General features: G+C 38.9%; 1 protein-coding gene across 9 annotated transcripts in view; it reads right to left on the bottom strand.

The window, feature by feature from the left end:
• The window catches only part of LRRFIP2 (LRR binding FLII interacting protein 2), a 61,586-nt gene that overhangs the window by 40,356 nt on the left and 4,552 nt on the right, over positions 1-16,678 (bottom strand). For 6 of the 9 annotated variants that reach the window (XM_089532656.1, XM_089532658.1, XM_089532655.1 and 3 more), the window contains exons 2-3: positions 15,111-15,260; positions 13,522-13,608 (exon numbers count right to left, since the gene is read on the bottom strand). In XM_089532656.1, the coding sequence (XP_089388782.1) occupies positions 13,522-13,608; positions 15,111-15,200 (177 nt within the window). In that variant the 5' untranslated portion in view covers positions 15,201-15,260. Of the gene's footprint in view, positions 1-1,546; positions 1,610-5,013; positions 5,083-6,788; positions 6,834-6,927; positions 6,982-10,901; positions 10,953-13,521; positions 13,609-15,110; positions 15,261-16,678 lie in introns of all 9 variants that reach the window. The other 3 variants (XM_089532653.1, XM_089532652.1, XM_089532654.1) reach the window with 1 other exon arrangement.

Here is a 16,678-nt window from a genome sequence, read left to right as displayed (position 1 = left end):
TCAATGGAATTTCAAGCACTCATTACTGAGGGGCTTAATCAAATAGATTCTTGTGTCCACTGACAAAAAATACAAAACCACAATTTGACGTTAAAGCTGTACTGGAATCGAGTATACCTTCAGATGTTTTTAGGCTGAAAGTCCCAGTAACCTCAGACAACATAACCAATGGTGTCGTGAGGGCCATACCTCAGCAGTATCTGGAGGACCATGTGATTACCATCCCAACTTTACTGTGTTCACCAATGAGATCAATACAGGTAAACCTCAGTTAATGAAACACATGTATTCCCTAGGCATTATTTAACAAAACAAATTGGTACCAGAGGCGGAAACGGCATGGCAATAATAGGGGTTGATTCCTATACCACAACAAAAGAAGAGTAGTTCAACCTATTTTGGCAAACTTATTGTTCAGAACTAACAGAATACCAATATAGCAATAGCATGTACATTTCTATACCACTTATCCATGCACTTAAGCACTCCCTAAGGGGTTTACAATGTGTAAGCTAAGTGCTCCCAACTCATTTTCGTGACCTGCAGAAGGATGCCAGGCTGAGTTTACTTTGGAGCCCTCCTGCCTGGGATTTTCAAATAATGGACCTTGTGGCTGTGAATGGCTGCAGTACCAACATTTAACTACTGTGCCACCAGGGCTCCACAGTATGTATGTGAAATGAAGCACCCTGGTCAGTAAACCTTGAAAAAGTAAACAAAACAAACAAAAAGGAGCCTTCTAGAGACTATGTGAACGTTTCTCCAAAGTGCACCAAGAGTCTTTCATCGTTCCGTTCATCATTATCCTTTCATCATTATCCACTTGGATAGTCAAAAGTACAGCAGCATGTTGTGGTTTTTTTTAAAATATGATGGGTGTAGCCAATGAGGCAGGCTTATTGTCTCTGCCTTCTGTTTTGCTGTTCACATATACTCAGGAAGGATTCTGGATGCAGCTGCTATTTACTTTGCCCAGTGTAGGGAAGCACACTCAGGTAGAGTAGGATGTGCTAGAGCAGAATCCCATTCTTTCTCAGCTCATATTATTGCACTGTTTACTGCAGGCACACTGCTTCTATCCAATATAAAAAGTCTGTTTCTCCAGCTCTCCTTTACCATCCTCCCAATGCCAATGCTGCTAAAAAATCTTCCAGCTAGACAGCGGATAAGGAGGAAAGAAGGGATGTGTGGACGTATACAGACTTTGTAAAAAGGAGCTTCGTCGTCAGAGGCTTTGTTAACTGAGGTATGCCTGCAGTTGAAAGGTTCATCTTTCAAAGATGAAAGAACACAGCTAGAAAGTTAAAATGACCTAAACACTGGATAAATAACAAATCAGTATTTCTTTTCCCATCCCCATGATTTTTTATTATTATTATTTCTGACTATCTGGGCTTAACTACTATTTCACAAAGTACACAGGATCTGTCCTGTCAGCAAAATTTTGTTCACCCTGAAGAAGCACCTCTGTAGTCAATGCAGGAAATTACTGAATAAAAAACCCATAAGGGGTTAAGGAATAGTAAACCCAAATGAAATCACTAACCAAGAGATCTTTATAAGAGCTAGAAGGCTTCTTCCCACCATAAGCATCACCATAAGTATTGCTCTGTTAAGTAAAAATGTAGGAGGTTAAAATTATCAAGGAGCAATGGCATCCAAACAAACATTTATAATCCATCATGTAATAATTTTAGCAAAGCATTTCCTAAACATGAAGTCTGCTAACCAATGACCTACAGAGAAAAAATATATAAAAAATACAAGAAATCAGTAAAACAAATAAGCATAAACAACTCATATCACCACTGTATTCTCTAACATACTCAGTGCGTTTCTTTTCTCTGCTGCATCCATTGACACATATTTCGGACATATCACCACAAAATGCACAGCACAGATGACAGTGCTGAATGTTATGCTTAATGATGCACACAAGCCTTTCTAAATATTATCTTTAAAAAGTAGCACATAGGCAGAAGAGCCATTATTCCACATTATGGCTGGCAATGGATAAAGTACTCATACACAACTTAATAGCAGTCAGTTCATCCAGAAATGCAACAATTTGAGCTGCAATTTTACCACCCACAATACAACTGAAAACAGAGGAGGATTGCCCAACACTCATAAGCTCTCCCCATAAATCTCTCATTCCAAAGTATCAGTTCAAAAGGGTGATTTCTAACATTTATTTAAATACTTACTTACGCAAGAAAAAATGAAAAACTGCAGAGCTTGTTTAAGAAAAAATAAATGGTGTCACACCTCTATATAATATTACTATTATAGAAAACAGTAGAAGTTGGTGGATCTAATGTCTTTGTGGTAATAAATCTACTCTGGGTTTGAGTCTAAACCTTAAAGGAATGTTTTAGGGTTCTTAGCTTCTTTTTTGGCTACTAACCTCTCCTTTCCGGGAGAAAACTGATCTGGCCCTAAGTACCCTATGTTTACGGTAGCATAACATATTCAGTGCACGTCTGTTCTTGTCAGGTGTCTGGAAATCACAGTTACTGTAAACCATGAACACCAGACTTCAGTCTGGAGGACATTTAATAAATCAAACAACCAATCTTGGAACAGCTTCACTTATTTCCTCTCTTTTTCTGAGCCAAATTCAAAGCACTGATTCTTATCCACAAAGCCCAAAATAGCTTAGGTCTAGGATATCAAGAACCCACCTTCTCTTAGTTGACTATGCCAAGAGACCCTGTTACATGTGTCACCTTGGGTGAAACAGACTGTCAGGAACCCAAACTGGACCTTCAGTATAGTAGCACCCACCTGCGTAGCTCATTTTCAAGGGAGGCTAAGGAGGCACCTTGTAGACGACTGTGTTTAAAAAAACTATACTGTTCTAGCAAACATGTCCTGGGGTAAGCCTGATAACTCAGTTTTAGAAGACTCCCCATGTTATTGTAATGTTAACTACGATATATACTTGTTTGTACGTCAACCTCATGTATAAACTGAGGACAGATTTTGGGATAAGTTGAGGGTAAAATTATGGATTTAGATATTACTCATGGATAAATTGAGGGTAAAACCTCGGAGCATGTAACAAAGAATCTAGTATGATTATGATATTACAGTACTACATAATAACGCTCAGCCTTAGGGGAAGGCAACAGCAAACCTCTTCTGAAAACCCCATGATATGCCTTAAAATCACTGTAAGTCAGAAATGACCAAGGCACACAATACACTCACACACAGACACTATCTGGAACCACATATTAATGTGATTAGTCTGCACATATGTTCTTCACATAATCACACATTTTTAGTAAAATAAAGAATGAAAGACCAAAATGCAAGAAAAGGAAGAATATAAAATCCAAAACAAGACACTAAAATCCAAAGGTAACAGCTCAGACAAGAAAAACCCAAATACAAACCATGAAATATAGAAATATAATTGGTGGCCAGAGAAAAAAGTACCTGGTATTGTTTATTATTATAACATATTTTTTCACAGATACACTTTTACAGATGTTTTGAAGACACTGAAATTTGCTGTCTTCAAAGATGCCAGCAAATAGAAATCAAAAATATAGCTTCTACCTCTCCTCATCAACTTTTGTATTTGAGACAAATACTTTAATCTTCTCAAGTTTGCAAAACCTTCTAGCCTTAAGGACTGTGGTTGTAGATATCATTGAGTTGTCCTCTCTCTCCTTTCTAAGTACACAGTTCTCACATAAATGTCTTCAGCATTCAAGTTAATTTTTTATTAAACTTCTGACTCACTTTCTCTTACTAGTTCACATAAACTGCTATCTAAACAAACCACAGCATAGTTTTTTGCGGGTTTTTCGGGCTATGTGGCCATGTTCTAGAAGAGTTTCTTCCTGACATTTCAGCAGCATCTGTGGCTGGCATCTTCAGAGAATGCTTGCCTGGAAAGGTATTGGGTATAAATATACTGTGTGACCTGGAAAGGCAGGAGTGATTTGCATCTGTATTGCTCTGTTGCTAATGGCAGGCCTCAGGGTGGGAGGCTATGCAAAGGAGTAGTGTCTGCTTGATTGGTGCTCATAGTCTGCTGGGAAGCCCCTGACCCTGGGAGATTTCTCATTTGCATTTGTTGAGTCGTCTTCTTGCTATTTTTCAGGACTGGTAGCCAAACCTTGTTTACTTTAAGGGTTTCCTCTTTCCTGTTGAAATTGTCCAGGTGTTTGTGGATTTCAATGGCTTACCTGTGCATCCTGATATGGTCCAGAATTTCAGTGTTTTCAAACAGTATTTTATTATGCTTTATTTACATAGCGCTGTAGATTTACACAGCGCTGTACATACAAACAATAAAATAGATAAAGTAAACCTGCCCAGGATGGTTTGTAAGATGTTCTGCTACTGCTGATTTTTCTGGCTGATGCAGTCTGCAGTGTCTCTCGTGTTCCTTGATTCTTGTTTGCACACTGCGTTTGGTGGTCCCTATGTAGACTTGTCTGCAGCTGCATGGTATGCAGTGAACTCCTGCGGCTGTGAGAGGATATCTCTGGTCCTTGGCTGAGTGAAGCATTTGCTGGATTTTCTTTGTCGGTTGGTAAACCATTTGCAGGCTCTCTTTCCTCACCAGTTTCCCTATTCTGTCTGTGGCTTTGAGTGGCTGCTTGTTTTCACTCCTCTGAGTTTTTTGGGGCCTGGCAGCCCTTCTGATGTCTGAGCTGGAATAATCATTAGCCTGTAGAGCCTGGTCCAGGTGCTTCAGTTCATCTCCCAAGAAGTGGGGTTTGCAGATGCATTTTGTTTGGTCTACCAGTGTTTTGATTGTGCTTCTTTTTTGTCCTGGGTGATGGTTGGAGTTCTTGTGCAGGTATCTGTCTGTATCTGTAGGTTTTCTGTATACTGTGTGACCCAAACGTTAGTTCGGTTTGCGGGTGACATCAGGAAGAAACTCTTCTAGAACATGGCCACGTAGCCCGAAAAATCCACAAAAAACTATGGATGCTGGCCATGAAAGCCTTCGATTTCACAAACCACAGCATGCTCACTCACAGTACGCACCACAAGATCTCTTCTCCTGGACGTACTTGCTCTGCTCCTGTGTGACCCACTGGCATCCAAGGCAGAGTGCTTAGAAATGAAGTTACAGAAAGACAATGAACCTCAAAATTAAAGTTCATTGCAAAAAAAATGTTGCTATAAAGAACTTTTTTCTTTCTTAGATTTCTAGTGTATTCTTACATAGGACTTTTAACTGTATGTTAATCTAAAATGTTATGATTATGACTGTAATTTTGATATCACACTTAGGTTATATTACATAATTATATTACATAACTTACCTCAATATGAACTATTCCACTCACTAACCTAACCTGAAACTTTGTCACATTATGAATCCTATCACTCCAATCATCAATAGGCAGGATGGCAAAGGACAATGTGCAGGCCATCACTGGTGCTGAATTAGATTTTTTGTTGTCCCCAAGGCCTAAAATTATCTTTAAATTAAATTTTGAGCCAAAATTCCCCCTGTAGGGGAGGTGGTGGGGCAAATTTGACATGTTTTTAGCTTCTCCCATTCACTCTAGGCCAGACAGAGGCACTTTCTCAACAGGGAATGACCCCTAATTTGACTTCCAGGTTGATTGAAAAAAAAGGCCTCTACTGTGTCTGAAATGGCCTATCCCAAGACATGTAACAGTGAAATTATCATTTAAATTGGTCTGCAGGAGGACCAAAAAACACTGACACTGTCCCCATCACACTCTATGTCTGAACCTTTGGGGGCATGTTTATTCACAGGCAGGAGTGGGTCTTACAGTCCTCCAAGCTCCCTTGTAAGTCAATGCACCAGACCCTTGTCCACTCATTTTACCCCCTAAAATAGTTCATATATAGTTCTCCTTGCAGGACTCAGTTTCTCTCTCAACAGAAACTCATAAGCCAAACAAATAACATTCTTAAAGCTTCATAGTGAGTGGAATGGGAATGTATCATAGGATTATGCCAACCACTCATCTGTACAGCATTATGTCTACACAGATACTTATTCCTGTCAAAGCCATTAAGATAATTTTGTAAATAAGGGTTTCTAAACCCACTCAAAACTGGAGCTATGATACCTGTTTAGCCCCACGATTAGGGTAAAGCATTGTGAGTGGTAGAGGAGAACTGTAAGGAAGAAAGAGAACCCAACAGCTTTCTTTATAGTCGGGCACATATCGTGATGATGGCCAGAGAAATGACACTCTTTCTCTCAGTACCACGGATGAAAACAATTTTGCCAAAGGAATCATCCTACTGGATTGTCATAAAAATCAAAGTAACAAAATCACAGGTACTTAGATAAGAATTAGTGTATATCATTGGCCTGTTACAGACTGCCAAAATAAAGCTGCTTCGGGTCTCTTTGCAGGTATTCTATTTAAATGATGCATGGGTCCTAAGAGTCCGGAGGTCGCGCCAAAGCCACACTCCATTCCTAAGGACTGGAGTGCAGCTTTGGTGCAGCTTCTGGATTTTTAGGACCCAAGCATCATTTAAATAGCATACCTCCAAAGAGACCCGAAGCAGCTTTATTTTGGCAGTCTGTAACAGGCCATTAAGTCAGAGGGAAGAGACAGAAGTACACCAATAATCCTGCTACTATTTTTCTCCTTACATTCTATGAATGACAACACATTTTTCTGTTTACATTTTCCATAAAACTTTGCAAACATCCCAGTATTTATATCAATCTTATAAAAACTAAATTTATTTAAAAGGAAAAATCAAAAGAATACACTCGTCATGAATAAAATGAATTTTATAAATGCAAAAATGTTGGTACTAACCCTCTGAATAGCAGTACTTCGAGTGGAAACCAAGTCGTCTGCTCCCTAATTACAAAATTAATTCAAAAATGAAATGTCACATTGTAGAGTGAAAGAGAAGGAATGAAAAAGAAAGCTGACTTTGCAATTTAGTACAAACCAGATATGACCGCCGGCTGGAGCGGTGTGAATACCTGGCCTTCTCTGAATCTTCCTAAGAAGGGAAAACCAATGTTACTTAAAAAGAAAAGGGGAAAAGTAAGAATAGAGGTTGGACAAGAAAAGAAACAGTATTTTTAAGTTATACATCAGAACAATCAAATATTGTGAGACGCCTATTTCTTTTAGAATGTTCCATAGATTTTCATAAACTACACAAAGTTTTTGCTATAATCTATAAAGCGTAAGGTGATTTTCTCCTGAAATTATTTGATGGACTCCATTATCCAACACATCACTGCAATATGATCCCTAGTGCCTTTTCCTTTTCAGAACCCAGCTTGGACATGTGGTATTTCTGCTACATATATGGTGAAGTCTTTGCTGTGAAATCTTCAGCATCACTTTGTTTCCATGGGAGTTAATTGCAAAGATCCAATAGATACTACAATCCCTGCTGTCCCCTTTGTTGGGGATCAGAATGCATATTAAATGTTTACAACCTGTGTATCATTGTTTGGTTTTTCATTTTTGCTAGAATTTGGAAAGATTCTGTCACTGTAATGCAAAACACTTCCATTGGTACATCACCTGTTCCCACACATTTATTTGTCCAAAGTGCATTCAGAGCAGCTTCAACTTCACTTTCTAAAACTGTGGGTTCACCTTCAAATTGTTCTTCCCTGAATGAATCTGTCATTCTTTCATCTCAACATAATTCTCCAACATATTGCTTCCATCATCTTTTTATTTGATCTTTCTTGATCATATAGCACATTCCCTTATTTATCAGGGGGGTTCTTTAGATGGTATTTTGGCATGATGCTTGATTTAATGTACTTCTTTAGCTTTACCCTAATTTTTAATAATGAGTTATTAACAATATGTATTGCAGGAAGCACCATGTTAGCTAGCCTGTCACTATCCAGTACACTTGTAGACGCACAGCAAAATTTTCCTTGAGAAATATCACTGACAATCTGTTCTACTGCATTTTAGCAACTGTAACATATTTTTTGTTTATTTAACCCCTCTTCCAAGGGGATCAGTGTAGCACATGCGGTTCTTTTCCACCCTTCCATTTTATTACCACAACCGGTTTGCACAGTAGGCTGAGCTATCATGCAATGACAGGTTCAAAATCACCTAGCGAGCTTCATGGTTTGGGGGCAATTTAAAACAGGACCTCACACTGCATTATTTCTTGATTATTATAATTATTACTTTGTAACCACCAGAAATATAAGGTGATACAGATGGCCAAAGCAAACAGCTGATTACTAAACAGGAATACTGACATGATTGGACTTCCAGGTGTGGAATGGACAGCTGACATCTTGTCCATGGATGCCTGCTATATCATTTCCAGATCCTTCACCATTCCTCTGGACATGTTCCAGCTTGTCAACATCCTTAATGGCCACTAAGTTGCAACTGTGTATTGATTATTCTTAATGAACTCATAGAAATATTAATCTGACTGTCTAGGGACTACAGTCGGTCCTCCACATTCATGGGAGTTAGGGGTGCAGAATCCCCAACAAATGCGGAAAAAAAGCACAAAGAACCCCCCCCCCCCCAATGAGGAAGCCAATTAAAGGGAGGGATGGGTTTGGGAAGAGGAGCAGGTGAGCACGCTCCTCTTTGTCCCTGCCCTCCTGTCCCTTTAACTGGCTCCCTGACCCTTTTCTGGTGGGATAGCTGTCTTCCCCAGGCAGCTATCTCACCAAGAAAGGTGTATGGGGGATTAATCCTCTTCCACCTTATCCCATTGGGAAAAGGGTGAGGAGGATCGATCTCCCTGCCCCTTTCCAAGTGGGATAGCTGCCTGGGGATGGCAGCCATTCCCAACAAGAAAGAGGCTGATTTGGTGCACGCACCCTTGCCAGCTGCTCCCTCCCTTTGAGGCTTTTTTCCTCCCAAGGCGAAAAGCCTGGGAGGGAGGAGGAGTCCATGTGCATGTGGCTTTGACCTGGCAAATGATCGAAACTGTGTGTCAAAGCTTCAAATGTGGAGGACCGACTGTATATTAAATTATGTTTGACTAATAGTAATTGTATTTTAAAGAAAGCTAATAGATGAATTTGAACATGAGTCAACAGTGTGATGCAGCAGCTAAAAAGGTCAATGCGATTCTAGGCTTACATCAACAAAAGTATAGTGTCTAGAATCAAGGCAAGTAATGGTGCCACTCTATTCTGCTTTGGTCAGGCCTTATCTGTATCCAGTTTTGGGCACCACAATTCAAAAAGGATGTTGACAAGCTGGAATGTGTCCAGAGGAGGGCAACCAAAATGGTGAAGGGTCTGGAAACCATGTCCTATGAAGAGAGACTTAGGGAGCTAGGTATGTTTAGCCTGGAGAAGAGAAGGTTAAGAGGTGATATGATAGCCTTGTTTAAATATATGAAGGGATGTCATATTGAGGATGGAGCAAGCTTGTTCTACAGGAAAAGAGATTCCACCTCAACATTATGAGGACGTTCCTGACAGTAAGAGCTGTTAACAGTGGAACACAGTCCCTCAGAGTGTGGTGGAGTCTCTTTCTTTGGAGGTCTTTAAACAGAGGCTTTATGGTCATCTGTCAGGGGTACTTTGTTTATTCCTGCATGGTAATGGGTTGGACTGGATGGCCCTTGTGGTCTCTTACAACTCTATGAATCTATGAATTACTGAAAGGAACAAAAGTTCTTTTAAAGAGTAACATAGCTTAATAACCACTGCTGAGAAGATTGGAAGTCACTTTTTTCTCCCCCCCCCCCTTTGTTGCTGGTCTCTCCTTTTTCTTTTTCTGTCTTTTTTCTATTTTTTCTTATTGTTAGTATTCTGTTTTATATATCTGGAAAACCTAATTCATTTTAAAAAACCCTGATAGAATTCACACCAGCAATGTTCAATTCAAAATCCTCAAATATATGTTAAAATTTCCAAAACTATATGTACAAGAGTGACATCACATGCTACCTAATGGATTGACTTATAAGAGATTCAACAACGAATGAAAACTGAACGCAAAATATTTACCCAAAAACTGTCCCGCATGTATGCTTTTACAAATTTATACTGGTTTCATATTGAACAGAGTAGAACAAGCCAATGCATTTCTCCACAATCCATATATTAATTACATGATTATAGAAACTGACAAATATATTGTCACTTTGAGACCAATAGAAAGAAAGAGAAAACCTCTAAAAAGATCTAAACCTGAACATCTAGGTTTTTCTAATGGTATCACATGGATTTTAAGGCAACGTGGAGGCATAAAATATTTATATAGCATCGTATCTGCATACAAGCTTATCCAAAGCGTAATCTATTAAGCATCACTTACATGTGCCGGCTTAACAAAGAGACAATAGCTTTTAATTACAGTATTTAGCATCACAATATTTGGAAACCAAGAGTATGGATTTACATGGCGTAATAATAGACATGTACATTTACCATTTAGCATTAAAATTAAGAGGCTATGAAGGGAAATCTCATCTATACTACATGCTACATCATTACTAATAATGGTTTCCTTCTATTAAAAGATTAATGAATAAATGTCACTCATGCAAGCACATTCCTTGCAAGAAGATGAGGTGCAAAAGGAAGCTTGCCTAACAGAATTCTGTCCCTCCTGCTTCATTCCACTAAACCACAGCCCACACTATATAGCAAAGCAAGCCGCATCCTCCAAACCTCAGCAGAAGCTCTTCAAGGATAATGCAAGATGGGATAAAGTGACACAAGTGCTTGTGATCCAGATATTGCATAATTTAAACTTATTGTTTACTTTTTGTATTAATATATTAGTTAGTCTGAATTTTTTTCTGTTTTTCCTTATATAAATATCTTCAAATTTTAATCAGTTTTTACTCAAGGTATGTTATGGTTTACACACTATACAAAGTATTAGTAAATGAAGCACTCCAACCAGGTTAATTTCCAAGTGTAAAACACCACACAACAGGCAATCCTGTCCTACCATCCACTTGTGGATATGTCCCCATTTTCTATCATAAGAACGTTGAGAAAGCTACAAAAAGTTAAAAATAATCTTATTTCGCAAGAAGACACAAAGCATTTCCAACAAGAATATCTGACCAGCTCTCATACATATTTTATTTTAATGAATAGAAAACAAACTGTACTGTAATATTGTATGAATAACAAGGTTTCTTTTCTTTTTTAATTGTCTTTCTCATTTCACCTACACAATTTCTATTTAAAATATCTACTTATTGGATAATTTAAACACAAAACAAGAAAAACCAGAAGTGACAGGACAGACAAATAATTAAGATGCATGAATAATGACTCACACCATGGATTTCATCCAAACATAATCATAGTTAGAGCATAGTCATTGTAATAAACAGGACTTCAGACATGATTTTCTTGTATCACTCATCTGAGTGAAGGTAGTCTAAACTAAAAACTAAGCCTGGATTCGCCCTCGCTATTAAGCATTAGTATAAATTCGACCCAAAGTATAAACCATTAGTATTTAAAATAAACTCAATGAACTCTTAAAGATGACCTGTCAGTCTTTTTGTACAAATTCCTATTTAAATATAATGGTTTTTAAAATAAACTACTTTCCACTCAAAATAGTAACTGCATATTGATATTAATACTGTAATAGGAACAGTAACTCAGGGACGAAACAGACTGTTGCTGACAAAGCCACCGACAAAGCCTTTTTGCCAGCCAAAAAAGAAGCAAAAAGCCAGCTTTTCGGCCCTGCTGCAGATGGAAACTGGCTCAATGATGCTCTGCAGGTGTGCTGCATGTAAATGATGCGCTGCCAGAAAGCCTTGAAGCCTTTAAACACGTGGGCAGCTGGAAGCTGGGCGGCTTCAGAGCATGCAGCGTCAAAACATTATGCTCCGAAGCCACCTGTACGGTGGCGCAAAGGGGCAGTCTGTTTCGCCCCTTAGTAACAACATATTCAAGTTATTCTTAATGACATAATTATCATTTAGATGCAACAAAAATGCTGCTTAGACTTTAGCTTATGTGGACCTAATGCTGTATTTCATCAGCACATAAGTTCTGAACTCTCATCATAGACAATGGAGAGAAAAAATAATAGTGTACAAAGTAACATATTAGATTTACTAAAAATAAACTTGTAGAAAATAAAACATTCTTCTGAGAGCAATTTACATTGCCTTTTTATAGGTGATGATGACAGAATAAATGTTTATCAATATTTACTAATAATACTTTCTGCATATTGGTGCAGGTTACTCCCGTGTTGCAAAAATTACAGTTAAATCAATATTGTTCATGATCTGTTAAGCAGTAAGAGCTCAGTTTCACTGGACATCGTGAAATCTGGTCTCTGATAAACTCTGCCTACTATGACATAGTATTAAGTTGGTATGGCAATATTTTAAATCTGAGGTCCACACAAACACATCTTGTTTTGACCAGGTACACACACATAAACACACAACTGTCCTGGATTTCTGAATTTCTTTTTCCCTTCCAAATACAGAATTTTTGATATCAGTAACTCTATGTTACTAGTCCAAGTGTAGTAAGTGTAAGACTACAACATACCACAGTGCTATTAAATTTTAACCTCACAGCAGCTTCATAGTGATATGGCCTATGAGGTCTATGAAGCAAGAACTGAGGAAGTTACTATGTTTTGTTTCTGGCAATTATAGGTCCAAAACACACTACAGAAATAATCCAGTTTGAGACCACTTTAACTGCCCTGGCTCAGTGCTAGGCAATTTTGGGAACTGTAGTTTTGTGAAACATTTAGACTTCTCTGTCAGAGAACTCTGGTGCCACAATAACCTATAATTCCCAGGATAAGAGCCCTGGTGGCGCAGTGGTTAAATGCCTGTATTGCAGCCACTCACTCAAAACCATAGGGTTGCGAGTTCAATACCAGCAAAAGGGCTCTCAAGCTTGACTCAGGCTTGCATCCTTCCGAGGTCACTAAAATGAGTACTCAGATTGTTGGGGGCAACAGTTGTAAACCGCTTAGACACTGTTAGTTCAGTATGAAGTGGTATATAAATGAAGCTGTTTGTTTGTTTGTTTCCCAGCACTGAGCCAGGGCAGTTAAAGTAGTCTCGAACTGGATTATATCTGCAGAGTATTTTGAACCACAGTCTCTAATACTGTAACTCCCAGACTATTTCATTCCTCAGTAAATCTCTGCAGAAAGCCACTTGAGCAATTCCCTGTTGCTCAAGTCGCCTTCTTCTTGCACAAAAATCTGGATCCAAGCCAGTCTGTTTACACCCAACGGAGTTCTGCAATACCATCATTCCGAAAAACTTAAGAGTCTCAATACACTTCCAGTTTTAAAAGAAAAACAATTTCTCCATAAATTCTATTCTGAAGGAAATAACTATCACTATAGCCGAGTATATACAGTAATAACTGGAACACAACTACAAGATTAACGCTGATCTAGGCATGGATAAATCTGCACTAACTGGAAAAACATCTTATGAGCTTTCCAAATAGGATTCAAAATTGTGTTACAGTGCAAAAGGGATTGGTTAGGTATTATCAACTCCAATATGCGTCAAAATGAAAAGTCCAGAACTTTTTTCTAAACATTAAAGTTTCAGTACCTCCTTCTGTTGTCGTTCCAGTTCTCTCATGCGTATATCCCTTGCTTCTGCTCGGGCTGCACGTTTAGCTGCCAACCGTGCTTCTGCCTATAACATTAAAGTAACATCTTCTTTAATTATGATCATACCCAAAAAGTCAAACTTCTCATTTAACAGTACTTCTATTAGAACTTTAACGTAGCTAATGATCAAGGATACCTCACGTAATGCAGTGAAATTTAAAAATACATCTGCAAAGCAAAACGTTTTCTAATGTGAACTGTTACAAGTACAGTGAGCCCTTAGTATCCTCTGCAGTTTGGTTCCAGCATCCCACATCGATACCAAAATCCATGAATCCATTATATACAATGGTGTAGTAAAATATGTCCCTTACCAAAAAATAGCAAAATCAAGGTTTGCTTTGGGGATTTTTAAAAAATATATATTTTCAAGCTGTAGATGGTTGAATCTGTGGATGCAGAAACTGTGAATACAGAGGACCAACTGTATATATGTCTGCTTAAAGGTTTCCTGTTTATGTCACCTCTTACAATAGTGCTTGTTACAAAATGTTCAGTTTCTGTGTTTAAAGTATTTTTAAATACTATTTCATAATTTAGCTGATAATTTGCATATACATTGGGATTTCTAACTTATACCCCTTCTCTGAATTATCTGTCACTATCTGTATCTTAACCTTACAGTAATGAAGAAAATAACTGAAAGAAAGAAGCTGGAAGCATGAGCTTTTATAGACTTGCCACTAGCTTTTTTCTCTCGGGTCCAAAACACACTGCAAAAATAATCCAGTTTCAGACCGCTTTAACTGTTCTGGCTCAGTGCTAGGGAATTCTGGGAACTGTAGTTTTGTAAGACATTTAGCATTCTGTCAGAGAACTCTGATGCCACAATAAACTACAAGTGAATAAACCAAGCCAGATCTCACCATTCCCCTGCTTCAGTTAACAGCATAAGTAACTGGGTGAATGCAGCAAGGACTGAAGCAAGGACTACAGATTTTCATCTCTCTCTCACTTTGGTATATTTTTAAAAGTTACAAAATATCTTTCAGGACGGGGAGCGCACAGTTAGCAACAACATATTCATCATATTACATATCAACGATCCACAACATGTGCAAACCCTAAGTGAGGTAGGGGTTTTTTCCCATCTCTATTGTAAACACTCAAGACTATTACTTGGAAGTGCTATGTTTAAAACCTAATACTAGACACAGAGGAGATTTATAGTGGAATACATCGTAATACTAACACTGTCTCCAATATAACTGAAGAATCAGAGGCAAATGAAAAATCTAACAGCTGAGTTTAACAAAGCAGGTTCTAGAATAGCTTCAAAACAGTAAGCATTTGATGAAAGTAAGAGAACAAAGGCAGCCAAGCCTCTATAATGAAGTTCATATTGCAAGCAAAGTGGAATATGAAGTATAGGATATAAATAAATAATATTTAAACTAATCACCTTAGGAGGTGGGTTTATAAAAAAAGAACTAAGCTTCTACACTCTTGCTCAAAGGGTCTTTATCAAAATTTTAATGTTCAGATTGTTTTTACTATAACTGAAAGTATATGTACAAATATACCAACCTCTCTAGCAATATGGCCCAAAGCTTCATCTTCTGCAGAAAATCTATCTTTCACTGGAGTTCTTTTCCTTCCCGATCCTGGAGTTCCCATGATTGAACACACCCTTTAGTAATTCTCTCACAAGACTGGGTTAGATCCAATTGTCCAGACCTGAAAAAAAGGGGGGAAAGAGAACAGGACTACTTTAAAAACATACATATCAACTAACATAAAAGGTGTTTCTATATACCAATCAACCAGAAGTACAAATCTAAAAATAGTATTGCAAATCTTAACTTCACACAGTCCAGTTGCAACTTGTGGTCTGTATCTACTTTCATGCAACGAATGCAGAAATATGACTTTGTGGGCAGTCCAAGGGATTGCATCCTAACAAACTTTTCTAAAAGGTTAGATTTAAAATACTTTTGAGAACCAAAGAGCAATTGCCGTTTTGAGCTCCAGCAGTTTGATTTACTAATAAATGTATGTTCACAGCTACACTGCAGTGGCTTGCTAAGACAGCTCTAAACTATTGGCATTTATTTGAATATTCATTGCAGAATGCTATGGAAAATAGAATGCACTCTTTCAAATGCTCTGGAAAGTAAGGTCAGAGAATATTATATGAGTGACATGTTTAGCTGTACAAGAAAAACGCCAACAGAAGAATAATTACAATCAATCATTCATTCTCTGTTTCTGTAATCATCCAAACACTATTTAATTTCAATGGGAACATGAAATGCACAAATGCAAAGTTCCGCCATACATTCATATCTAGCACATCAAGCATTCCTTCATCCCATCTGAGGCTATCTCAACTTGAGCTTCCAAACACGATTAATTTGTGGAGATCCTCTGATTTCTCTTTCACTCATGGGCAAATAGATGGGGCGGATGCGGAAATATTAGATTAGGGTCTACTGATCTACCTTTGCATTATTTGCATTAGATTTAGAGTTTCTGATTCCTACCCATTTAAAACAACAAAAACTTACTTTCCTTTCTTGGCTACCAAGTGAAAAGTTTTAAAGGACAGAGATACAGTTTGCCCTCGGTATCCGCGGGGGATGCATTTCGGACCCCTCCATGGATATTAACTTCTGCAGATGTTCAAGTCCCATTGTCCTTAATGGCAGCGCAGCCACGCCGCCATTAGGGACACTGGGACTGAAATCTCCCCTCCCTTCTTCCCTGGGCTTGGCTTCAGGGGCACTGTGGAGGCAGAAGCTGGAGGGAACCAGCACTGGGGAAGGGTCTTGGACCCCCTCCCCCAGGCCCAGCACCTGGGACGAAGTATCCAGGCTCCAAGCCCCGGCCCTGGATCCCTCTGACTGACAGGGCTCCAGCCTTCACCTCTGCACTGCCACTGAAGCCAAGTTGGAGCCCTGCAAGTTGGCACCGGGGCTTCGGTCTCAGAGCCTGGAGGCTGCACCCTGGGTGCTGGGCCTGGGGGGGGGGGGGGGCTCCAAGACCCGAGATCTGGCTCCCTCTGGCTGACAGGTCTCCAGCCTCTGCCTCCGAAGCCAAGCCGAGGCAGAAGCTAGGAAGGAGGCAGGGAAGGACTTCAGTCCGATTGTCCCCAA

Source organism: Sceloporus occidentalis, unplaced genomic scaffold (genome assembly GCF_023333645.1).
Source record: "Sceloporus occidentalis isolate IW3139 unplaced genomic scaffold, rSceOcc1.0.p SCAF_7, whole genome shotgun sequence".
In the NCBI taxonomy this organism is placed as follows: domain Eukaryota; kingdom Metazoa; phylum Chordata; class Lepidosauria; order Squamata; family Phrynosomatidae; genus Sceloporus; species Sceloporus occidentalis.
This window is presented reverse-complemented; position numbering and strand designations above follow the sequence as displayed.